This window comes from Melozone crissalis, unplaced genomic scaffold (genome assembly GCF_028551555.1).
Source record: "Melozone crissalis strain CALT ecotype California unplaced genomic scaffold, PUWL_Pcris_2 ptg000009l_1, whole genome shotgun sequence".
Classification (NCBI taxonomy): Eukaryota; Metazoa; Chordata; class Aves; order Passeriformes; family Passerellidae; genus Melozone; species Melozone crissalis.
In genome coordinates, this window is record NW_026535787.1 from 19,608,405 (window position 1) to 19,630,985 (window position 22,581).

Consider the following 22,581-nt stretch of genomic DNA (forward strand, 5'->3'; position numbering starts at 1 on the left):
TCAAAGCATTCAGATGCTTGGAGATTTTGTGCTGTAATGTTCCAAGGATCATGACCTAAAAATACAGTGCCTTCCTCTGAGAGATGCAGAAATGCACAAACTGTTTGTCCTGATTTTGTTAGGATCTTATTGAAATGTTCTCTATTTGATCAGATCCATTAAAACAGGGAACTTTATGAGAGCAAAGGGGGCCTATGCCCAGAAATTTGGAGGAAGTGCAGTTATGGTTCATTTTCTTGCCTGCTGCTTCCCCAGGCAGCTTCCACTGGCCATAACAAATATTCCCAGGAAGAATCCCCACTGCCCTCAGTGAGCTCTATGGACAAGGCAGGGATTAAATCCTGTGGCAGTTTCTGAAGTGCTAGGGAGAGGAATAACCGTATAGAACATTTCCAACAGTGCAAGATTAGTAGATGTCTGTACAACAATGTCAACTAAACTAAAATGAAAAGGGTTTTTTCAGCCTTCTATAGCAAGGCACATCTAGGGTCCATTGCCTAACAGCAAGACTTTTAGGTTAGTTTTTTCAGTCATGGGTTTTCTCTGGATTGAATGTTCACAAGTGGCATTTGTTCAAAGTCTTGGAATACTTGCCTGTTGTCCCCATGAAACAGGTGTAGCCCAGCCAGGCATTCTGTCAACTCCAGCATGGTGGCTGTTAAGGCAAAGGGTGTGGATGACGTTTCTTGTGGCGTCAGATTTACATTGTTAAGTCCAAGTATGAACTGTTGACTTATTTAGCTATTAGCCAGTCTTCTCTTTCAATGCATTTATGGCCAAAGGGTATTCTAAGTGTCACTGGGCAGGAGCTCACACGAGCTAAAAGGGAAGGAAATAGAAGGTTTCCTTACTGAAGGGCAGATTTTCTTTTGGCTCTGCTAAATTCTTTGGATTTTCCATATGGGAAAATGGCATTTTGCAGATACAGGCTGATGACAAAGGTGCCTTTGATGTCGGGGAAAAAAAAGAGATGAAAGACACAGGTTTCCCCATGTGCAGTGCTTGTCATCTTCTGAGTTTTTCATCTCAGTTATTCTGCTTAGAGTTGCTGACACTGGCTCACTGTCTGTCATAGTGATTGAAGTGGTTTGTATGGTGCAGGTTGAGCTGTAGAAATTGAGACATGGGTGATATGTAATGTATTGCTTCTTCCAAGCACCTGAAAAAGATCACTAATCAGCTAAGTAAAGAATAATAATAACAGAAATGTCACAAGAATCATGTAGCTACATACCTCTGTCTTCTTGTGGAACTGGTGGAAAGACTTGTTTCTGTTGATGTGGATGAAGTATCTGAGCTTGGTATCAAGAAAAGCTTAGTTCTTTCACTTGGGCTTTTGCTCAAGTTCTCCGAGCTTTTTCATTCCTTGTTTTACATTTTTGTTGCTCTGACACTAGACTAGTCCTCTGTGATACTTAGGAAACTCTTGTAAAATTTGCAGAGCAACACTTCAGTAAGTTTGAGTGAATATGGCCTCTTCTATTGTACTCTCAAATGTTTCCTATACGGGTTTTAGTAAAGCTGTTCACATTCAAGGTGATGTTGCCCAAGATGATCTCTTGCTTGACTTTATTTGGTTTGTTGTTTGGCTTCTAGATTTTTGGAAGTTTATTAATCCTTCTCCAAAGTTTTGATTTCTTCCATATTGAGAAAGAAGTAGCAGTGAGCCACAAATCCAACAAGGGCGAGATGCTAAAGTTTCTATGCCTGCCTCAGTCTGGATTTTAGCTTTCTCTCAGTAATTTTCAGTATTGATTAATGGTCTGGTTTGAAAGCAAAACCAGTGAGAGAGACTAAATCGGAAATACAATTTATTAGGAAAAAGGAAAAGGAAAACCATAATACATGCAATAATAGAAAAGAAAAAAAACCACTGACGAAGTCAGAATAGAACCTGACACCCTGTTGTTCAGGGTGTTGGTAGCAGTCCAGTTGGATTGGTGGCTGCAGTCCTCCTGGAGTGGCAGATGTGGTTCTTTTGGAGCTGTGATCCTGTAGAAAGGATGTAGTCTTCCTCTGAAGATCTGGTGGAAAAGACAGCTGTTCCTCTGGGAAATCCAGTGGAAAGACTCACTGCTCTGTCCCAAACCCCAGATTATATCCAGGTGGGGATGCTTAGCTCCTCCCCCCTGGGTGGGGCATCTCACAATGGGCTGAAATTGTTCTGTGAGTCATGTGGTGGGTTCATTAAACAGAAATGGATCCTGGAGGGAGTTATCTCTGAGTCATGTGGAAAGGCATTGATGGGCCCATTAACAGGAGATAATAAAAAACAATGCTTCTCCTGATTTCAACAGCTTTTGAGGATGGGAAGAGAATACATCTTTATATTGTAACCTAGGACAATGAGACAGCCTAGTGTCTATGAATGGCTTTCACTTCATAAGACTAAATACTTCTTCCATTTGCTACACACTTTACTCTTTTATTTTCTTTGCATATGGAGTCTGAGATGGCAAATTGCAGATGTATAAGTAGATTTACCCTGATTGCACATTTCCTGTATGGTTGCAGTTGTGTCCCAGTAGGCAGTGTCTGTGTCTGGTTACTTTTAAGGATGAGGAGGTGTGGAAAAGGCCAGTATTTGTGGTGGGAAGAATCTTGTTACAAGTGAGATAGAGATGGGAAGGACACTTGCTTGTTAGGCTGTAAATCATGTCACATGCATAGCATCTCATTTCTGTCTGGTTGGTCTGTTCTGAACTAATCTGAAGAATTGCTTGTCCACTGTGTCTTTGGAAATAAGATTTTGAAGTTCAGTTCCTGTAAACTCCCTAATATTTGCTTTGCATTTTGGAGATTATGCATCTCTTATGCCTGTGTTGCTGTTATACCTGACTGCTCCCCTGATGAGGCAAAGGCTAACTTCTTGATGACATCTGATAGTGGCATATTTTGTGGTCCAATGTCACACAAGATGTCTTCTGACTGCTCCTAGTAAAGACTCCACGGACAAAGTAGGAATGATACCATGAGCGGGACTTAACCTCACCTTCCTCCTCCGGAGGTTTTAACTTTTGTACTTAGTAAATCTCATTTCTGGTCACCAGAAAGGCAGTTGTAGCTCTTGCATCCTGTGGTGGGTTGGTCCTGACTGGTAAGTACGTTTCCACCCTGTTGCTCCCTCCTACAAAGGGATATGGAAGATAATAGGAAGGGCAAAAACAAGGAAAAGTACTTCCTGGGTGTAGTAGTTTTGCAAAACTTACACTGGATCAAGAAGAAGACAATTTCATAAGTTGGAGGGAGGAAACAAGTAATGCCAAAGCCAGCACTCACTGCTAGCAAACTGATGTCCAGCCAGTACCTGAGCAATGGACAACTTTAAAAAACACTTTCCTCAACGCAGTTTTGTGCTGAGTGTGGTGCAAAATGCCTCTTGGCCCATATGGGTCAGCTGTCCCAACTGTGTCCCCTCCCAGCCTCTTGAGCACCCTCAGCCTACTTCCTGAGGTGCCAGAATGAGAGAGATCGTGATGGTCTGTGGACACTGCTCAGCAGTAACTAAACCATACGTGTGTTTCCAGCGCTGTTAAGTTTACTCCCTGCCAGCCAAGCCCAGTATAGGTGCAAAAGAGAGTATATCTTTAGGTAAGCGAGAAAACCCCCTGTTTTATTGTATGGCTAGGCTTTCTTAAGGGTTTCATTCCCCAAAATGTGTTGTGTGCACTTAAACATGGGGAGGTGGTGGATTGAACTACAGCTTCCGGAAAGCCTCCACAGTCCCTCCAGGCAGAAGGTCAGGTTTTGTATTTTCCTGTCAAATGGTAACTTGTATTATAGGAAGGGGAGGTTGTGCAGTACATAGTGTGACTGTTGTACTCTTTTTCAAGCTTCTGATTAAAAGTATGTATTATTAATGTTGTCTGTAGGTTCATTCCAGTCTCAGAAAAAGAACTTATTCCACAAAATTGTCAGCAAATTTAAGCACAGAAAGAAGCTTAATGTTCCGGACACAGGTACTGGTGCATTGCTTAATTAAGGTTTTCAGCTTCCTTCTTTCTCAATTCAGTCTTGGGGAAATGCTTCTAGGCAGAGACACCTCAGCTATCTTGTCTTTGACTGCTTTGGTTCCTTATTTTCCCTGTCTGCTGTGATTCCATTGCCTTCTGGCTCCAGTTGATATTACTTTACTCCAGTATGATGCTGTTTTGTTTCTGCTTGGCATTTCCCTTTAATTACAGTTTCCCTGTTCCAGATGCCATGCAGCAGAGCTGACAAAGCACGGGCAGTTCTGCAGTAGGCCCCGAAAACTTTTATTTTCTACAGCTCACAGCTCTGTAGTCCTTAGGTTGCTCTTATCTGCATTCTTCTGTATCAGTGACCATATTATTTTGCCAGAGCATTTTTGCATGTCCCTGTCTACTATTCCTGTGATTTCTTGCCGGCTGGAACTTTGCAGACTGCAGCTGGTCAAGGTGCAAGAGCCTGGTCAGGACGTAAGGCGCTTGTTTCTGCACCAGATCTCAGAAATACCAGCATCCAACCCTGCCTCTGTAGAAATCTTAAACCAGCTTTCTGTTTGCTTCATACTGAAAATACCTTCTGCAGTTTTTTAAGTTATGTTCTGGACCTTGTCTGCCTGCTATCTCTAAAATATTTTTCTTGTTACAGTATCATAATCCTGCACACTAGGAACTCACAACTCTTGAGAGGCGTTTTTGAGTGTACAGTATGTATAGGATTATAGCTTAGCCTGCTTCCCTGGGCGCTTTTTCTTTTATCATCATGTTGCCCACACTATTAAAGTCATGCCCAGTCTATTCCTCTGTTCCACAGTGGTGTTCTCTCCTGCATTGTTCCTGTAATGTAGGAGAAACCTCTCTAGTTCTGCTTACTTAACTCCATTAATTTTGTCCCCACCCGTGTTCATCTCTAAGATAATAAAATTATTGTTCCCATCTCCAGTTTCCCCAGCTACCTTAATGGTTAATATCTTTTCCTGATACTTGGCCATGTAATTTCCTCTCCTTTCCTGATGCTGTGTTTTCTGTCATCTTTGTTGCACATATGCTATTTTCCCACATAGGCTCTGCCTGCTCTTCTGCATTCCGTAGTACAAATAATTCGAAATTACTTGCTCTGTCTTGTTGTATTTGTACAACGAATATGTTGTGGCAGTTGCTTATGAGAAGTAACTATCTTGCTTCCATGTTGGTGTAAAAAAGGCATCACACATTAGCATAATTTTTATTTGGCGTCATTCACATTTTGTTCCTGAATTATTAATAGACAAATTATGGAGAAATAAATTATTAAGAAAAATGAGTGTTTAAATTCTCCTAGTGGAAAAGAAACAGAAAGCATTTAATAGATGATAAAGAGTAAAAAATATAAATACCGTAAAATTTGCAGATAAAATGTGAGTGAACAAAATGTCAAACCCTGCATTTGTTTAAAAGAAGCCAGCCTGTTTTGATACAAAGTGAAGTGTGCACTATGATCAAAGATTCAACCCTGGCAAGTGTTGAGTACCCTGGCCTCATTCCAGCACAGCACAGAGGCATGTCCTTGGAAGTTAAGCATGTGAATAATGTCATAGTTTCTAAACATTAAAGATGTGTCTGTGCATATGCTGGGGCAGAGCCAGCTTGCTAAGTTCCTCCCAAGACTAAAGCAAAGACATGAACTTAGGAGCCTTACACAGCCCACATATAATCATCAGAGGAAAGGATGTCTGTATATTGATGGGGAACTGCACTTTCCCCTGAATTACGGAGGGGAGAAAATTTGGAGTCTTGCCTACTCTGAAATGTACTGTTAGTGACTGAAACCAAAATGTTGATCAGCAAAGGGCAGTATGGGCATGGCCTCAGCAAATGCTGGACAGCCTCTCCCTCATATGCTGCCTACAGATCTGCATCCTCTATCCAGGAGTTCCTAGACAACAGGCTCTTACTGTGTGGCTGAGCTATCTCATATTCTGCAACATTCAAGATGGGAATCCCAGAATCTTCATTTCAATTCAGATAATATTTATTTTAACATTTTGTGAATCAAACAATAAATGAAAACTTCCACTCCGTTCTGTGGTTAGTCTGTACTTGTGATGTGTCACAAGTCTAACTAATGTGTGGTTTTGGTTTTTATGAAGTTAATTTTGCAGAAAGAAGGAGCTTGAATGTTTGTATAGCTGCAGAGGAGACACTTGGAAGGATTGCTGTCAGCAGAGGTCATGCTGGCTTCATGTTTTTTCATCTTGAAAAGTGTGTGTGCCTGTGTGCATCTGTTAGGAATGAAGGAAAGTAAGTGCAGTAGAGGCAGATTTAATGTGATTGTGCTGTGTTGTCCGTGTGTCTCTGGTAGGAAAATCTGAGTGTATTTTGACCACACTGTACACAGCAGCACCAGTGCACATCACCATGTTAAGAGTTTGCAGCTGTTCATAGAGCAGGGTACAGCCCAGTTAAACCCCAGTGAAATGCTACAGAGAGCACAGTGTAATGCAGTTTAATATGTCAATAGATGCATCTCTTCCTTAGGAAGGCTGACAGAAGCACAGCTGGACCCATGCCTGTTTGGGAAAGTTAACACTCATCTGGGAGTTTTATTTTTCTGCCACACCAGAAAGGCTTTCTCATGGGATGCAGTACTTGAAGTAACAAGTCACAGTGATTGCATCTTTGCAGGTACACTTAGTGAGCTGTGCTGAGGCTCTTGCATGGTCTGTATAGCAGCCAGCTGTAACATGGGCCTTGGCACAGGAAGAGGAGAAGAGAGGATGAACCCATGCACTGGTCTCAGCACCGGCTCACACGTGAAGCAGCCCTGTCGCTGTGCCTGCTCCTACAGCAGCTCTCCCACACACATCAGAGCCCTGTTTTGTGGCACTTGCACCCCAGAGGGAACCAGTAGCTCTGTGCCCTTGGCAACCATTCTGGTTGGAGGAGGGCTGGATCAGAACAGGCTCCTGCAGCGGAGCTTCCCACCCAGACCGCTGTCTCTTGCACCTGCTTTGACCATCTGCTGCTTTGTATCTCTGCTTGTTAATCCCCAGACCTTGCTGCATCTCTGTGTGCTGCCTGGCCCCAAAGCAGTATTGTAGCAGTTTCCTATTGTCAGAAGAGCTGGAATTTCTGCCAGGTCAGTCTGGCATCACTTCCTTGGTAAAATAGTTCTGTAGACACTGATGACTTGAAGCGGTGCTCTCTCTGGCTAGATTTTCACTGTTTATCTTCATAAAGACAATTAAATCTTTTAAGCCCACCTTTCTTCCTTGATACCAGCATTTTTAGACCCACAGAGAGTTTGTTCTCCACTAAGTGTGGTTAAACTTCTGCAGCTCTTTCTCATAACAGGCATCACTAAAGAAATTCTGTAAAGTCTGTGTTTTGTTGGGGCTTGGTCTGAAAAGCTCATATGAAAAGCTGTGGTGTGGTGAATCTGTTCAATTGACTTTGTTTTCCTTGTTGACAAAGATGGGGGGAAATAAGACTACATGTCCTCTACATGCCTGCAGAATAGGATAAACTGTCCATGCAGACCTTTAACAAACCTAGCTGAGGAAACCATCTGGCATTGACCTCTGGATATGTCTCTCTCAGAGTCATTTCTGCCACCGTGGTGTAGGCATGCCTGCAGGCCCACACCTTCATGGCACATTCTCAACTCTGCTTGCAAAGATAGCCTGGTAGTTCTGCCCATGCCACTGTCATGGAGACATGTTGGCAGGAATGCTCAGTAACTGCAGAACCTCATTTCATGTCTAGACAATGTTCCCCTGAAAATTAGCTGAGTTCCTCTTGGGACAGCTCTTGAATGCAGGACAGTGTGGAAGCAGAATGAGATATCAAATGGATTAAAGAAAACTACAGGGAATTAAACCTAGCTAGTCCTATCCTTCCTGCAGAACAAAACCAGGTCCTGATTTGGAGCTTCTGCATGGATATACCTTTGTCACTTGAAGCAGTGGGATGCTGTTCCTCTTGAAGAAGCTGCAGGAGCACATAGTTTAGATGTAGAGTTGTTGAAACATGGACTTCTCTCTCCTCTAGAGGTCAGCGCTAAGGGTCTTGCCAGTCAAGCCTTTGTGTGATCTCCAAGTCAGGTTTTATGTCTACTTGAATAATACTCTGTAAAAAAGTCAGTGAAATGATTTCTAAACCCAGTGTCCACTAAGACTGCTAGAGAAGAGAAAAAGATGCTCTTCCCTTCAACAGTCACCCTGCGCCCACACACACGAAGTATCACTGTTCACCTTCAATTCTTCCTTCTTCAGGACTGTATGGCAGCAATGTTATGTTGAAGTGACAAAGAGCTTTTTTTAGAGCTAGAGGAAAAAAGGAAGGTAGATGGCTTTCAAGTCTTATTTCAAGGATTAAAATAAAAACCTGGGAGAGGGAATATAAAACAATATAAAAACATGGCGAGGGAATATACTCACTGCATCTGAGTTTTTACAGCCACCTGCTGTTTTCTGCTGTTTCTTAATCAAACATGGTAACATCATATGCTCCTTATGTCTTCCACTGTTGCCTATTTTACCTTTCAAGGGTTTTTTAATCTTTATTTTTTTGACACATACAATATAAGAAAGAAAAATATAAGAGGGAACCTCAGCTGTAGTGATCAATCAAGTTAATTTCTAGTGACCGGACATACAACACATCTAATTAAATGCATACCAAATCAAGTCTCTTTTAATCGTATGTTGTTCATTGTTTGAAATCATGTCTTAATGTTTTTATTAAATGTAAAAAAAATAAAATAGTGGGTTGTAGTACTAAGATTAAAAGCATTATAAACTCAATCAAGCTAGAAGTAGACAGCAGTGTCAAAGTGCTAATTAGAGCAAATCAGAATTAACAGATAGCGTTGTACTACAACCAGACCATTACATTAAAATATAATCAACACTTATGAATTCCCAAATAAGAAATCTGGAGAGAAAGCTGCCTATTTAATTATACATTCCAATTAACATCCTGGTCTCGATGCACAAAGCTTATCTGAACATCTCACTGTTGGCCCAGCTGAGTTACTTGAAAGTCACATTTGCAGTCATTGGTGCTTCTCCTTAATTGGACTGTTACAGGGTGGATGTTTTCCTGTGCTTTCTCTTGAGCACTCTCTACAACAAAATCAGTTTTATGGCAAAGCTGTGCTCTGGAGAGGTTGGCAGCTAGAGCTAAGCACTTCAAAATGCTAATTAAAACTGTGCTTTTTTTCCAAATAAACAACATGCACAAGTTCAAAAATATTTTACAGGAGAACATAGGTGAATTAAAATCATAAACAAATTAAAGTTTGGAAAATTTCAAATGTCTGCGCATGCATGTACTAGATCTGATTGTATTCTTAGACAATGAAACAGTAAGAGGTCCTTCCCATTCAAACAGAAGAGCAAAGGGTAACTGCTAACAAGATGAAATGTGCTACAGCTATTCTCTCCGTCTAGTCCTCAATGAACAGTTTAAAAAGCCAGCAAAATATAAAGGTGTTATTAGCTATATCTTTGAATAGAAAGTTCATTAAATCTACAAAACTAACAATAAACAGTTTCAAACTAACGTGAAAGGCAAAGACCATGCAGACTTAGGCCAACAGTTAGGCTTTTGTGCACGGTTTGTGGGGCTGGATGCTCCTGTGTGACACCACCAGTCTCAGTGCAGGAGATTGGAATTGTTCACTTCTTAGGCCTTCTTAAAGAGCAGTTGTTTGCACTCTGGCTTAAGTTCTGTGTGTGTAATTTTTTCTGGTCAAACCACCCAAAAAGTGACAGATGTGTCTTTAAAAAGTCTTTAAAACAGGGAGAAAGATTAAACGAAACTGGAGGGAAGAGTAAGCTAACTGTAGATACAGTAAGAGCTGTAGAAAATATATCAAGGACTGTTGCAAAGAGATGGGGTATAACCTGACAGAGTAAAGAAAATAATGAGTTGAAAATGCAGCAGGAGGGATGAAGTGTAGGCATTAGGAAAAAATACGTAATCATTCAGGATGGCAATGTACTGGGAAAAAATACCTCAAGACCTTGGTGCAGGTATCATGAGTATTCCCAATTTCAAAACAGGTTGGACAGGCACCTGTAAAAAATTACCTGAGCATTTGCTACCTGGAGCCTCTTTCTAACCCTGGCTGATAGTGATCACAGATGGGGCAGGCTTCATAGCACTTTATCACAGGAGGGAAAAGGATGTCACAGATTGCCTTCATGTACTAGTGATACCCTGTGGAATCAGCAAAATGGCTTATTTTCAAACAACAGTTGATTTTTCAACATTTTCAACTATTTTCAACAAACAGTTGATTACTAGGCACTGAGCTCAGACTTTGGGAGTTTAAATAGGTTTTGTAATTGCTATCTGACCAATTTCTTTTGGAACAAGATTAAAATAGATTCTTTAGTTGAGTGAAAATTTGGGATCATGTTCCAATTTGAGGTGAAAAGCTACTTCAGAACATCAACACTGGAGCTGCTGAGAAAGATTTAAACTGTTACTTTCTCATTCTCTGAATTTATATGGGCAGTATTTCTGTCATGGTATTCTATTCCATGCTTACTTCCTTATTTTAGCATGCTTGTCTTCAGCTATGATCCACTTATGCTTTTTTATTTGCAGCCTTTGGGGTGTTTTTTAAAGCTTGTTATTTTGTAAAAGGCAGTATTTCCCTTTCTTAGAGGAGTTGATGTAGAGTGACTAAAGAGGTAAGACTAGGTTTTAGTCAGGAATTGCTGAATTCTGCTTGTCTGTCCGTCTGTGAGCTAAGATAAGCTTATGTGAAGACCCTTGTTGTTCCTTAAATACATTTTGTCTCTTAGCCACTTGCTGGCATCTTCTGTTGCAGAATGTTTTATACAGAGCAATGCCCTGCTCTCACTCCAATGCTGCTGCCAATCTCACAGTTTTCTTGTCAAATATTAGAAACTTGAACCTTCAGTATTGTCTTTGAGATGGATTCTGTTACTTTCTGTTACTTCACTGCAGACATCTGTGGCATTCAGATCGTGTCTTGGCATGGGTTATACTCTTGAGTACCTGTGAGGAACAGTTTTATGCAGATAGATGCAAAATGAGCATAGCTAGTGGTTGAATTATTCTACATCTAAAGTTGCATTTTTATTCTCTTCCAGCCATACTATTAGAAGACAGAAATTCCAGTGAGAGTGCCTGGAAGAATAAAATTTCTATATCTGCCCTAAACACTCCAGAGCCAGCAATGATGCATGAGCCTTTAGTTGGCAGCCAGAAAAGGAAAGCAAGGAAAACTAAGATCACGCATCTTGTCCGAACAGCAGATGGGCGAGTGTCACCAGCAGCAGGGACACTGGGTAAGGAAATTTGAGTTAATATTTCATTAAAACTGAGTGGTTGGAGAAGGTTTGAGGGTACAAGCAACCTATCAGGGCAGTGGTTTTTAATTAGCTTGTTTTCTTACCTGCTTAGAATGGTCATTATTTAATATACAGCTATCAACCACCTGGGAAATCACTGAGTCCATAATGGCCAACTTCCTTTATTTGAATGACCAAATTTATCTTTTCTCCCTGGGTATTGCACTCTAAGAACTGTGAACTGATGCAGAGAGAAATGGAGAATGGTTACCTTTCAAAATTTGTTTCCAGTAATGCCAGAGTCCCTGTTGGAGTTCTCCAGTAAGATAATCTTTCAGGACTGCTGTATCTAAAACATACACAAAAGCTCTCTTGCCTGAGCGAAAAGATGACATTCAGTTGAATGCAAAGTCAGTAAACTGCTTCATAAAACTTAGTACTGTGCTTCTGACCCAGTAGTTTGATTCAGAAGAGGTTACAGCATGAATCAGATGACACTGGCAGAATCAAAATCCTAAAGGTACAGGTTCTGTTAACACCAGACTAGTCAGCATATCAATAGGCTGCAGTGGATTTATGGACTATGTCTGCATGCTTAACTTTCTTTCTTTGCAGAGGAGAAGCCAAAAGAGCTGCCACAAAGTACTCTTCAAAAATCATCAAGTGCAGAAGCAGACTGCAACAGTGAATGCTCCAGAAACACAGAGACAGAAGAAAATCATAGTATTACGTCAGATATGCCAGCGGTGTCTGCATTCTTTAGCTTAGCTGCTCTGGCAGAAGTAGCAGCCATGGAAAATGTACACAGGTATGGATTTCTTTTCTTCTTGTTGTCTTAAGTAAACAGTATGTGGCTGACAGCTTGTTCAGAAAGATGTGAATAGCAGACTGTTTAATTTGGCCTACGTTTCCCCTTTCACAGCTTTCTATGAATGCTTTACCCCACTTGCTTAGTATTATTAAGTCTTCACCTAAATGACAGTGTAATGTTTAGCAGTTAGTAAAATGATCCTTCTCAGTAAGCATACGTACCAATTTTTGTATGTAAACAGGTTCATATGCTCCTTGAGATCCTAATGATTGAGAATTATCAGATGCTATGTGTGAGATAACAGCAGATTTAAATAGCTACTGAATGATGATTTGCATTTTCCAGGTACCAAAAACCTAAGATGGTGGAGAAAATTTAATACATTTTGAGATTAATTTTTTTATGCTGAACATGGCTGAGGGAAGCTAACTAGTTATTCTTATTCCTGTGCTTTGCTGTGTAAAAGGCAAAGCATCTGCAAAATTGCATGGGGCAGAACAACTCTGGCTGATGGAAAGCCGTGGTAGCCTAGGTTGGTCCTCTCAGTTATTGAGTAGGCCATCCATACAGATCAGGTGGAGAATTACTTACTTATGAATCAGTACAGTACATCAATGGTCAGACCTGTGATGGGAGTAAATCAATTACAGCAGGTCCTCCTTGGCTCTTGATTGTCCAGTGTTGTTCTTTCATGGAACTTACTGGATATGAAACTCCGTCCTCTCCTGCAATGAAAACTTGTTGAGGGAGCATTGGGCAGGTTTGAAATCATCACAGCCTCTGCAGATGCCATTTGACAGATTGCTGGCTGCCTAAGCAACTCCTCAAGGCAGGAGTTCATTAAACCATTCACAACCTCAATTAACTGTTCCTCTCATGGACCCCAGTGATGAACCCAGTCCTTTGTGTTCTGGCTGCACATCAAATGCTCAAAGGCTTTTTTGAAGCTCAGGAACCCTAAAAGAAATAGATGTGCTGGTTCCTCTCTGCAGAAGGTGTTGTCTTGCTTAAGCAGTGTTGGATGAGAAATTATTTCACACTGCAGTCAGTCTGTCATCATAAGCCACAAAATGGAACTTTTGGAAGTGCTGTGCTAAGCTCTGCTCTCACTCACACCATTGTGGTTTCATTGACTGCCATTAACACTGACCAGAAATGCACAAAAGCAACAGGATTTGCTCTGCTGTGGTTTTTCTTCCTTGTGCCTCTTTAAATGTTTTTGTCCTCCTCTTGTCCTTGTTGAAGCAAGCTAATGTTTTGCAGAGCTTTGTGCTTGGGTCTTTCTCTTTGAATCCCATCTTTTGTCATGTCATTATGTAGCTTGGGCAATGCAGCACCTTTCATAAGGCCTGAAAATACCAAATGGGCAAATATCCCACAACTGTTGGAAATGCCAGTTGGTAATCATCCTGAGGAATGTGAAATGACAACAGGGAAGGACTCTTCCAGTAGAAAGTTACCCACGTCTCTCACTTACTTGGCAAATGGAAGTCAAAACAGAAAACTAAATCTTACAGGCTAGATGCTTCTCTGTTTTCTACTCTGCCAACAGTTGTTACTTTTTGTAACTCACTTTATTTGCAAATATCGAGAAATGTGAAGAAAAGAAGTGGAGGTTTGCTTGATGTGCTTCTTCAGTGTCTGAATGTATTTTTTTAATAGTTTCATAGAGCCTTGGGACATGGAGTCCTTCTGGCAGCGTGGTTTTCATTTGGAGTCTTCTGCTTATCTTCATTTACCTTGTGCATGCCCTGGTTAAGCACTGTGAGTCTGAGCTGCATTTTGTGCCAGGGCCACTTCATTACACTCCCCTTGTGTGAAGCATATGAGTACCTCTGCTGGGGATCTTAGTTTGGCCAGAGTGAGGTAAAGTGTCCCTGGTGTGAATAAGAAGCAGGCCCCAGATTTTCATTGCTACCAATGGCAAATACTGTAACAAAAATAGAACCTTACTTGTGAGAGTAAGTAACAGGCAGTGATATGCTTGGTGTATGTATTTTTAAAAGGCAAGCTGCAAAGGAGTTCTCCCAAGTCCATTTGATACCATGACTGATGTTGATTTCCAGCACGTAATTCTGGCACAGTTTATTTTTACAATGCCCTGTGCCAAGAGATCATTTTTAAATTAACACTGCTGTAGTAATGAAAGAGATGTGCTAGGCTGATGTAGTCAGGTTATGTGGAGGAATCCCAGTGCAACTGTGCTGATGAGTCTATTTCCATATTGCTTAAAAGCTGCCTGTTGACTCACACTAACATGATCTGTGCCTCTGTGCATTTACCTTTTGCTACACATGCTATCTGCTCTGTGTCTGAGGGCTGCAGCAATTCCCTTACAAAATGAGTCACAGCACTTGTGCGCTCTTAACTTACTCTCATGCTCTGTATTTTGCTTTGTGTAGTCAAATACCATCACATCTGGTTTTTCCTGCCTTTGCACTGTGATGTAGGTTGTCCTGTTGTATGTATTACTGTTGCAGGGACTCCTCTGAAAGCAGGTGTAACCAGAGTATGTGAGCACCTGCAGCAGTGAGGAGTTACCGTGCTGCCGTGTCCGTGTCGGGTGCTAAACCCTACAACTGCTGCTTCCTGTCTTTCCTGGTCTGATAACAGCACCTCCTGTGCTCTAAGTATTGATGGGTGGCTTTTCTTTTCTTCTTTTGCAGAAGTCAGAGGGCCACACCTCTCCCACATGATGGACAGCCAAATGAAATGTCTCAGGCTCCAGTGCTTATTTCCTGCGCTGACCAGTGAAGCTCCACTTTATTGTAAAACATTGTGCTTTACCTAATATCCTAGCCTTGTCTTTACCAAGGGAAGCTAGTCAGTCCATATGATGGAACTAGAGACTGCAATAAAGTGCTTATTGCTCTGAGTGGCCCAGAATTCACTGGAAGCCAGACATTAGCAACTTGGGCCAGGTCCTCAAATTGGAACCCAGTATGTAGGAGGGTGATACTGTCTATTAATGAACTGAAATGGAGTGGAATGATCCCAGAGCTTGCTTTCTATTGAAGGCTTTTAAACAGTAAACAGGTGGTTGGTGTGAAAAAGGCTGCCTTTACTGTTAGCTCACACAGCATCTCTTTTACCAACCAGAGAGTACGACAACTAGTTTCATATAATATCTAGTTATTCTAAATGAAAAAGAAAAAAAAAACCCAACAAAAACACTGACGCACTGCACTAGTTACTATTAGATATTCTTAGTCATTTTTGTACATGAAGATTTAAGTTCTAAGATGGTTTATATTAATAGGTTATGCCTACGTTTATATTGTAGAATGAATTTAAAACCTGTTCCAGAGAACTCAAGGCAGCCTGGACAGATGTACCATTGTTAGCGGTGTTTGGGCAGCCACGTGGTCCAGATGTTCTGCACTTTTATATTTGCCACCAGAGTGGTAGAGTTTACTGGGAAAAGTTCTGACAGGCTACGTTTGGGTTTGTTTCTTTTTAATTTAGCTTTGAATAACCAGGATGATGTGCATTAGAAAAAGGTGTGGTGTATGGAAAAGAAATATTGCAGATAATTGACTTGTCTTTCATGCCTTGGAGGGTTCCTTTATTTTTGCATAGATAGCCGAGCGACTTGGTGAAACTTTCCTGTAAACAAAAAGTACTGCAAATGCGTTTTTCAAAAGTGACCTTAGTATTATTTCACAGTTCTGAATAACTTAAAACCATGACGTTTCGATATAGTGTACACCAATACACATACCTTTTGCATTTTACAGACACTGGCATTGTTGTAGTTACTATGCACAGTCCAAATCGGCTTCAGAGTTTGCATAAAGGGCCAACTACAGTTTGTGTTGGTAAAGTGGAAAGCTGTATACAGTTAAACTACAACTGAAGAGTAGCGTTTGACTGAATTCAGACTACAAAACAGATCCATCTGCCAGTTTCTGTCTCTGCTTGTGTTGAATTTTTGTGTTTTGCTGTCATAAATACATCCCAAAAGCAGGCCAAGTGTATCACTTGGCCTGTTACCTTCACTATTCTGACTTACACTATTGTTTAACCAAGCATTGATTCCTACCAATAGATGCAAAATGATCACTAGTAATTGATCTAAAGCTACAAATTCAACAGGGTACTTCTTCTATAGCACAAGATGTTTCCCTACTTTTTGCATTGTAGCACAACAATTTACCAAATTGGACTCCAGCAATAATTTTCTATTAGTCTTCGTCATACCGGCTGAACTTTTGATAGTATTAGATTGAGTTTGAAGTTCTTTGAATTAAGTCTTTAAATGATGCAAGTTTACATCATTCTATCAGGCATTCTTATTTATACTTGACTGAATTGATAATGTGTTTTGAGGTTATTTTGTAACTAATTTGATGTAATAGCCATATGGACAGTAATTGTTAATGCTTGCTAGGTTTAGCCTTTCATTGTTGTAGTTAAGTGAAAGTCTCTGGTTCAGTGTCAGGAAACAACATACAGTGTACCACAAGAGTTTTAAGAAAGGATTAAAGGTCCGACAAAAGGCACGTAGCTGGGGAAGTGTCACTGAAACAGCAACATCGAGGATGCATGTGGTGAGAGAAGGGAACAAGAGAACAACAAAATTTACAAACCAATGAGTCAGTGAAAAGGCTTTTTTAAAAATTCAGGTGACTAAATATCTAAGAGCCCCTAGAATGCCATTGCAGCTTATGGTGGTATTTTAAATAAGATTTTATTAAAGTTTTATAAGTTATTTTAACAAGACAGGAAAAATTTAAAAGACTTAAAACTTGTGGGTCACAGCAGGGTGGCTTTTGGAGTTTTGGACCACTTTATAATTAGCTGAAATCCAAATATGTTACAGTGCAGGCCGTTCACGTTGACAATGGTACTAACTTATTTCTCTAGAAACCTTTAGAGTAGATATATTTTTGTCAAAGCACCCCATCCTTCCTCGATTTAAATTTCAATATTGTTCCTGGAGATATTTCTGTATATTAATGGTACCTTTTTTAAAAGAAACAGAAAATTACTTTTTTCTATATTAATTAATATCTTACTTGATCTGCTTTTCCTTGACTTTCCCTTAGAGAGGGGGTAGGGTTGGGTCAGTTTACTGGATATGACTGTTTTCAGATACTTACAAACCTTTTTGTAGATATGCTTAATTTTTAAGCGATTAGGCACTGAGAGTAGCAGAAATCCTGCAAAGCTTTATAGTTCACTAGGCATTTGCCTTTGTTGGTTCTATGAGTGATGTCTTTGAGTAGCTAGAATTTTCCCTGAATCTGCTAGAAGGGGTATCAGTATTTTCAGGTAACAAAGTCTGTTAGCACAACAAAAACTTCAGACCAATATTTTACTGTATTGGGGTTGGGTTTTTTTCCTTATTTGTTTTAGTTCTTATTAATTTCAGCTGCTTTCATTTTGGAAAATCTTACTGCTATTGTGTGTACTTCAGTGTACCAGCAAACACTGTTACCTGTTAACACATTGTCCACAAATGCCTCTAGAGAAGAAATTGTTGCACCTTATGTATATCTCAAGCAAACCAAAATATGATGCTTTTCTGCTTTGTTTATTCTGAATATGTTGTATCATACTTTACTGAACCCATTTTAACTTAGCTAAAGCTATCAATATTTATGCATTTCACATTATTTTCTGGATCTGAACCTGTGTATAAATCTTTCTTTGAAAAAAAAAAGACAAGCATTTACTGTAGTTGTCCTCTATGACTTATCCATGGGAGGGGGGAATCTTGTCTCAAGTGTAAAATGCAGTACTGTCCCAGTTTTCCTTGGCTTTTATTTATTTAGTCATCTTCAGTATTTCATAGTTCTGAGGCATACGAAATGCATTGTCATAGCCGAAGTTACAGATCTAAGAAGCTGGGAGAAAATTACTGTAATGTCTTCTTAATTGTTCTAGTACTGTATACAAATATGGGAAATATGTTCTGCAGAACATTTGAGATGCAGATTCTTATCCCCACAGTAGGCTATTTTCCAGGTATTAGACCAAATCAATCAAAACTTCATATCTTACAGGTCTTTTCTGACTAAATTATTCTGAAAATATTTATGGAGATTACTTAATGCTCTGCTTCTGGCAGTAAGTACCCCTTGAATGTGCTGTGATTTCAGAAAAGAATATATTTATTTAAGCTCTCTGAATGCTCTTTTATACTAATACGGTATCCCACAGGCAGGAGCAAGAGATTTCTTGGTAGTTTGGGTTTCTATTTTATAGCACTGGTGCATGACCTTTGAAACTAAAGTGATAAGCATTGTTGGAAAGAGGCACAAGAACAAGGGACTGGTAGAAGTGTGTGGATTTGTGGTGTTTGAATTCCAGCTTTGGTCTGTATTGTTTGGGTGAAAGCTGCCTTTGTAGCACAAGGCTGAAGAGCATTCTGTAGTTTGTATCAAGTAGAGAGTTGTAAGTCACGTCAGTACAAGGGAATGCCTTATAGTTTGGATGCTGTCTTTTGCAACAGGATATTAATTGAAGCAATTTTAATTTTCACTGCCTGTTTAGCTACTGTACAGATACTGAACCAACTGAAAGCAAGTTATAGACATGGGGCAGCTAAGAGCATGTAAGGAAAGCTGTCCTTTATTCTCAGTATGGCAACATTATGGCAACAAAGGAGAATTAGAAAAGAATTTAGATGTGTATATATAGGGGTGTGGGTGTGTGTGCGTGTGTGTGTGCGTGTACCTGTGTGTGCCTGGGTGTGTACATTCTGCAAAAAAATGATGTAGGAAACCAGAAAAATGATGGGTCTACAAGACACTATAATGTATGTTGACCCTTTTGAGTGCACTCCCTTTTTTTTGAATGCTGAGTCTAATATGGCTACCTCTCCTAAAAGACTACTTTTGTTAACTTCCATTTGCTTTCAGGCATGATCATGTAATCTTTTTGGCCATCGATACCATTTGTATATCGCTGTGTGCTTTATTTTCCAAGAGCAACATTTATATAGAGCAGATACCATAAAGGCTGAATATACAGTAGTAGCCAAACTATGTTGCTGGAGCATTTTTGTTTAGCCTCTGCCACAGTCATATGGGTTGCAGGACCCACTAGCTCTGCTTGGTTCAGTAAGATCAGTTTCTGTCAGAGAGAAGATGCAGTGCTTGAAGGGTGGTGGACTTGTGATGTTTCCAGAGCTGCCGAGTAAGCCACGTGCTGCTCTTGAAACAACTTCTGGAGTTTACGTTCACAGTCCTGATTTTGCAAGGAAACATAACTGTGCAACTTGGGTGTTGTATACCCTACATTATCCATTAGATGCTGTTTGTTTGCTGTGCTTGTTTGATAGGTTGTAGAGCTCCTTTGCCATGTTTTGCAATACTCATGGCATTCTCCCTACCCTGTACATATTTTTGAACTGTCAACTACAGCTGCCAGGATGCTGAGGCCCTTCAGGACACTGAGTGCCATGAACAAGTACATATTTAGGCTGTGAAAGGGTTACTTGCCTCCTCCCCTGAATTCCCCAAGAAAAAGGCACAGTGAGGTTTATGGTCTCACCAAAGTACTACCATAGTCACTTATATACTCAGTATTCTGTACTGAATTGACAACTTTGAAGAGACTTATAAGATGGATGTCTATTTCACGTTCCCCCACTAATTCTTTGATGGCAGAAATCTAGGAAGACTTGATGTGAGATCTCCACTCAGCAACACACCCAATTTAGGCTGGAAACCCTTCTTCCTTAAGGGGCAGCATTGTTGTTGGCACTGTGACAGTGTGGGAGCCCCAATCACAGACCACTATGCTTTTGGATTTAAGCTTGGGCTTGCATGGTGTTCCTGGGGGAAGCATATCACCATGACCTATGGTGGTCATGATGACATGCTTCCACCTTTATTGAGGTAGAATTTTAAAACTACTGCAAATAGCTTAACATCTATGGAGTTCTTCCAGAGGATTATATTGTAGTTTCTGAATCTTGGCTGTTTAGCATATACCAGGAGACCTGCCCTGTACTCCACTGGAAAAACCACATCTGTTCAGGAAAACTGACTGGGCTCCCAAATGTAATGCTCGTCTGCTCTTTTCAGCTCCAAGCTGAAACCTTGTTTGTCCCTCAGTGCTGCTGTACTTCAGTCAGTGGTTGGGTCTTTGAGGGCAACAAAAGCAGGAGAGGCATGTACATGCATGTGTCGGCATGTGTGTGTACATACACACACACACTGGAGTGCAGTGACTTCCAGCATGTACTCTGTGCTAAAGTGCTCCTGTGTTTGCTCATAAAACAACTTTGAAGTTTTTGAGACGATAGTTTTCCAACTTCCTTGCTAGATTTTGGTATCTTTTCTTCACATTAAACAGCATAAGATGTGAATTTCAAAAATCACATATGAAAAAAGCACAGATCCTGCTGACCTGGATGCTACAAAAACCTTCTTTCTCAGCAGTGCTTGCTTTTAATAACCAGTATCTGTTGACAGTTTCAACACAACTGATTTGCTATGATCTTTTTTCTTGGAGCCCAATCCTTCAACTTCTATTCTCACATGTATTTCCACTGGATTTCGACTTAATATATAGTTTTATTCTCTCCAAAGTTTGAGGTAAACATGCCTTACAATGGTTCATCTCCATCAATGGTATAAGAGAGCTACTGCCTTCTTAGTTGTGTGTAGTTAAGTCAGTAAGCACATTTATAGAATGTCATACTTTACTCAAAAACTTCTAATTTGATACTTCTAAGTGCACATGTTAAGTCATGTGTATAACATGCTAAAGTACATCAAACTGTGATAATGAAGCTGAATAAAAGATTTAATAAAATATTTGAAATATTTGGTAAGGACCTTTAAATAGATTTCTTTATGTTCATTCTATTTTGGTTATCTAGCGTGTGCCTGTAAACAGTTTCCCGTTTAAAACTAATGATTGCAAATAAATACTATTCAAATGGAGCTTCTTTGATACTTCACCTGCTTTACCATCAAATGATTGTTTACTTTAACATATGGCTGAGTTAGCAGTATTTGCAGAATTTGTTTTTAGCTACAGTACAAACTTGTTGGGTTGTTTATATTTAAACAAGCTCATTTTCACCAGAAAATGGAAGATGCCAAAACCCAGAGATGGATCCTCAGAGCTGTATGCTGTAGTTTTCTGTCAGATCATCCACTCACCTTCTGCACAATGACTGTGAAGATGTCATTTACTTTGCAAAGAACTTCTGCCCAGTTGTTCTTCCTTACATGTGTCTGTACTGGGAGCTTCCATTTTATTATTTAAAACTTCTGAGCCTGGCTCAGCACTGTTGACATTGCTTAGAAGATCCACAGATCCATTCAGGTGCCCTGGAATTCTGTGGACTTACATTGCATGAAGCTGGAGATTGTGGGACAGAGAGAGCCAGGACTCAGTGCAGTTAGGCTTTTGAAGAAAAGGTTGGTTTTCTTCTGAGCTTCCTAGGTATCTACTTCGTTTTTGTGGATTTTGTTGTCTTTGCACAGTTGGGAAGCTTGTCAATAGTCAACGGTGATAAAAGAGAAGTTGTCCCACAGAAGAAGTCCTTGCTATGATTTCAGTCTTTAAGTTCTACTAAGAGAACTTAGTAATGGTTTATCTTTTAGAAATAAGTAGCAAGTGACATCAATGCCTAAACATAAAGGTAGTGGGTTCCCACTACTTTGGAAACTTGTTTAAACCAGGAATCTGCTCTGCCCATATACTTTACAGTCTTGAGGCTTGAAAATTAGACTGTTTGAGATCTTCTTCTTTTCTGTCCTTGGATGCCTGAAGCCTCCTTGATTGCCATGTATTTTTTGATCACAGAAGAGCCCAGAACAGACTTCATGAAGTCAATAGACACTGGCTGTTCACATGGGAGCAGATCTGTCTCTGAGTCAAAAGCAGCAGAAGGGAAACACTTAGGGTTTTTTTTATCTATGTGCTATTTACTCAGGAAAGAAGAAACGTATGCAATTTTGCACTGCCTTTACTAGGTATGCGTCAGTATCTCTGCAAAGAAACACCAGGAATGGAAAAGCTTCAGCCTTAAAGGCCATGTAAAGGTCATGGGAAAGGGGAAGGAAAGTTCTGATTCAGTGAGAAAAAAAAGTGGAAGAAATTTTAAGAAATGCATGTTCTGTCAGTATCTGATGCCCTGTCAGGGACCTTGAAATCACTATTCACTTTTTTTTATTACTAAATTACCTTAAAACAGTTGTCTTCATTCCTTGAAGTCCCATCTTTTCTCCTCTGTTTTCATTTGGTTCTTCCAACTAAAAACCTGCTGAATTCAGCTAATTCTCAGTGCATCTAGATCTGGTTTGTTACCCAGCTCTCACTCAGGTTGCTTTTTCCAACTGCATGGCATTTCCACTGACTTAACTGTCAGGTAAGGTAAATTTCCACTAATACTTCTGGAAAAACACAGGATGGAAAGGCATCATCCAACTCCAGCACCATGCTTTGCTAGACACTGCTATTCTCCCCTCGATACCATTGTTGGGTCCCTTTCATTGTTCATTCCAGAGTTTTTGGATGTACAGCTAAC

General features: G+C 40.2%; 1 protein-coding gene across 4 annotated transcripts in view; it reads left to right on the forward strand.

The window, feature by feature from the left end:
- BBX (BBX high mobility group box domain containing) overlaps nt 1–21,611 on the forward strand; it is a 137,531-nt gene extending 115,920 nt beyond the window's left edge. For all 4 annotated transcript variants that reach the window (XM_054270254.1, XM_054270255.1, XM_054270253.1 and 1 more), the window contains exons 14-16: nt 11,075–11,272; nt 11,891–12,083; nt 14,753–21,611. In XM_054270254.1, coding sequence (XP_054126229.1) covers nt 11,075–11,272; nt 11,891–12,083; nt 14,753–14,840 — 479 coding nt within the window. In that variant the 3' untranslated portion in view covers nt 14,841–21,611. The remainder of the gene's footprint in view (nt 1–11,074; nt 11,273–11,890; nt 12,084–14,752) is intronic.
- Nucleotides 21,612–22,581: the final 970 nt, after the last annotated feature.